Source organism: Danio aesculapii, chromosome 19, assembly GCF_903798145.1.
Source record: "Danio aesculapii chromosome 19, fDanAes4.1, whole genome shotgun sequence".
Lineage (NCBI taxonomy): Eukaryota > Metazoa > Chordata > Actinopteri > Cypriniformes > Danionidae > Danio > Danio aesculapii.
The window spans coordinates 39,642,245-39,644,967 of NC_079453.1; the positions used below are offsets into that span (position 1 = coordinate 39,642,245).

The 2,723-nt window shown below is 38.6% G+C and overlaps 1 protein-coding gene across 1 annotated transcript; it reads right to left on the reverse strand.

Annotated features, from left to right (window-relative positions):
• Window positions 1-1,066: 1,066 nt before the first annotated feature.
• Window positions 1,067-2,260, reverse strand: LOC130246961 (zinc finger BED domain-containing protein 4-like). Its single transcript, XM_056480130.1, has 2 exons — window positions 1,593-2,260; window positions 1,067-1,458 (listed from the first exon to the last, which is right to left on the reverse strand). Exons 1-2 carry the CDS (start codon window positions 1,949-1,951, stop codon window positions 1,239-1,241), a joined length of 579 nt encoding a protein of 192 aa, XP_056336105.1. The 5' UTR covers window positions 1,952-2,260; the 3' UTR covers window positions 1,067-1,238.
• Between the last annotated feature and the right edge of the window lie 463 nt (window positions 2,261-2,723).

Below are 2,723 nucleotides of genomic sequence, written 5' to 3' on the forward strand. Positions count from 1 at the left end.
AGCTTTAGCTAGAGTCTTTACGTTAATATTTTCATTAGAAAATGTCCATAATTACACATTCAAGCATTATTTTAGTGATCATTTGACATAAATTGTGTCATTTAAAACTGTCACAAGTTTTTTTCAAGGAGTTCAAAGTTTCTCTAGGAGAAGCTAAATGTACCCACAGTTCTAGAATCGCTCATGTACAAGTGAACAGAACAAATGCATTAAATCAAGGCCGTTTGATTAAGGTTATTTTTTAACAGAATGTACTGGTCGTTTTCTGCAAGGACGTTATCCATTTTGACTGTTTTCTTTCTGTTTTTGTTTGTCAATGTACAGTGTGTGCTGTGGTGTTTAAAGGCAAGGCAAGGACCCTCAATTGGCATAAAGAAGCACAGAGTGTTGAAAGAAATTATCTACTGATGTGTATGTGGTTTACAACAAAATCCTGATCCTTAAAAATCAAGCCTCATCAGGATTCAGATAGCTTCTGATAGCTTCTTCTGCTGCTGCTGTTGTAGCCCATCTGCTTCCAGGTTTGACATGTTGTGGATTAAGAGATGCAGACCTTGATTGAAACAAATGGTTATTTGAGTTACTGTTGCTATTCTATCAGTTGAAACCATCAATAAGGCACAACAATTCTCAGACCACTTACCGTAAATCACGTTTCTTCTGCATCCTGATGTTCAGTTAAACTTCAGCATATAATTTTGACCACGTCTACATGCTTAGAGTCTATTGAACAGATTTATCAAAAAAGTGTCAGGTGAGGCAATATTTGTGGAAAAACAGCTCAAATAATTAGGGCTGTAGCGATACACTAATCTCACGATACGATACGATACACGATATTCAGCTCACGATACGATATATATCACGATATTTAGCCAACGATACGATTCGATACGATTCGATATAATTCGATACGATTCTATATCATTTGATACGCTTACATCATTTTCTGATAGATTTAAAAGAGACAAAGTGATTTTGGTGACATTTTGGGAGTGTTTAATTTACTTGGATTTAATTAATTGAAATAAACTTAAACATCAGACAGCTTGCAAAATAAATGCTGGACAAAATTAATTCAAGATGTGATGAGAAAAATTTTTCCATTTATTGAAACAGTGCAAACTGTAGCTTACAAGCCTTTGAAAAGTAAATAAAGTGCAACATTGCAATTTGCAATTAACAATGGAGAGTTAAAGTGCAAGTGGCCTGTTCTGAACAGTTTCTTTGACATCTTTTTAGCTTGACAAAAAACATGAGGTAGCAAGTCTAGCTGCCATGAAAGTAAACATACAGTAGTAGTACCATGGCTTCTCCAAAACATCAAATGTCACGTCCGACTCAGTTAGTGTGCACAGATCTTTCTCGGTCTTACTGACTTCACTCGAGAGCAGGGTTGCGCAGATGGCCAGTTGTTGCTCCAGGAATCTTTCCAGCATGTCATGTGCACTATTCCATCTGTAGTTAAATAAAAGAAATATACTTTATTTATAGACAGCACGGATGCTTTACACAAAAGACTAAACGAATTTAATAATAATGTAATAATTAATAAAAAAACAAAAACTATTGAAAAGTAACCACACACTAACCTGGTAACTACATCCGTCATCAACTTGTGCTCTGGTAGTTGTAGAAGCCTCTGTTTCTCTTTCAGCATGTGGTTGGCTGTGGTGCTCCGTCTGAAGAAACTCACAATGCGTCTCACCCTTCCCAGCAGGCGTGTAACTGCTGTGATTTTGAGGGCACGTTGTGCAGCTAGATTTAGCGTATGAGCATAACATTTGAATTCTGCCTCCTCAGCCGCGATTGTCATATTTGACGCATTGTCAGTGACGATTACCGGATCCTTTTCTGCGATTCCCCACTCACCGATGGCCTTTCTCAGATGTTCTGCCAGGTTGTTTCCGGTGTGGCTCTCGGGCATGTCCCTGGTTTGCAAAACATACATAACGAGCTCCCATTCCTCGTTGATAAAGTGGGCCGTGATGGTGATATATTAATATATTCGCCGCCATTCTCTGAATATCCACGCTCTTCCTTGGTAAACAGGAAGAGGTAGACGTCTGTGTAAAGTTAGTACAGGTAACTTGCTCTACCGCAACACTAGTGGCTGGCTCAGCAAATCCCTCTTCCTGCAACGCGAACGGGGGTAAACAACACGGGGGATTTGAAGGGGACGTATGTATCGATACTCGCGGCTGAAAAATCGATACTTTCTTTGAAAAAAAAAATCGATTTATATCGCAGAATCGATAAAATCCTCCAGCCCTACAAATAATCATCTAAAATACAGATATAATTCCTAATGATGCAATAATGCACATTTTTATTATAATAAGTCACTCTCCCAACAGACTTGCAAAGAGTTAAGTGGCAATATTGAATTTCAAATTATAATTCCAACAGCACATAAGCCACTTTAAAACGATGAGCACTAAGAACCGGCAGCACATTCCTGCTGACTCCTCAGTTTATCCTGGAAGGATAGAGCACAGTTCTCACTCCTTTGGGTATCAGAAAGAAAATCACAAACAGCATGGCAAACACAGATAAGCCCACAATTCTACATATTATTGACAGCGGCATGAAAATCACGGCTGATTGGACTAATTGAAATTCATGCACGAGTCATGGCATTTAGCTCGCTCTCTCCCCTCCCCATAGCGCATTCATCCAGACAGCATGAAGGATGGATGTTAATTAGTTAACACAAAAATACC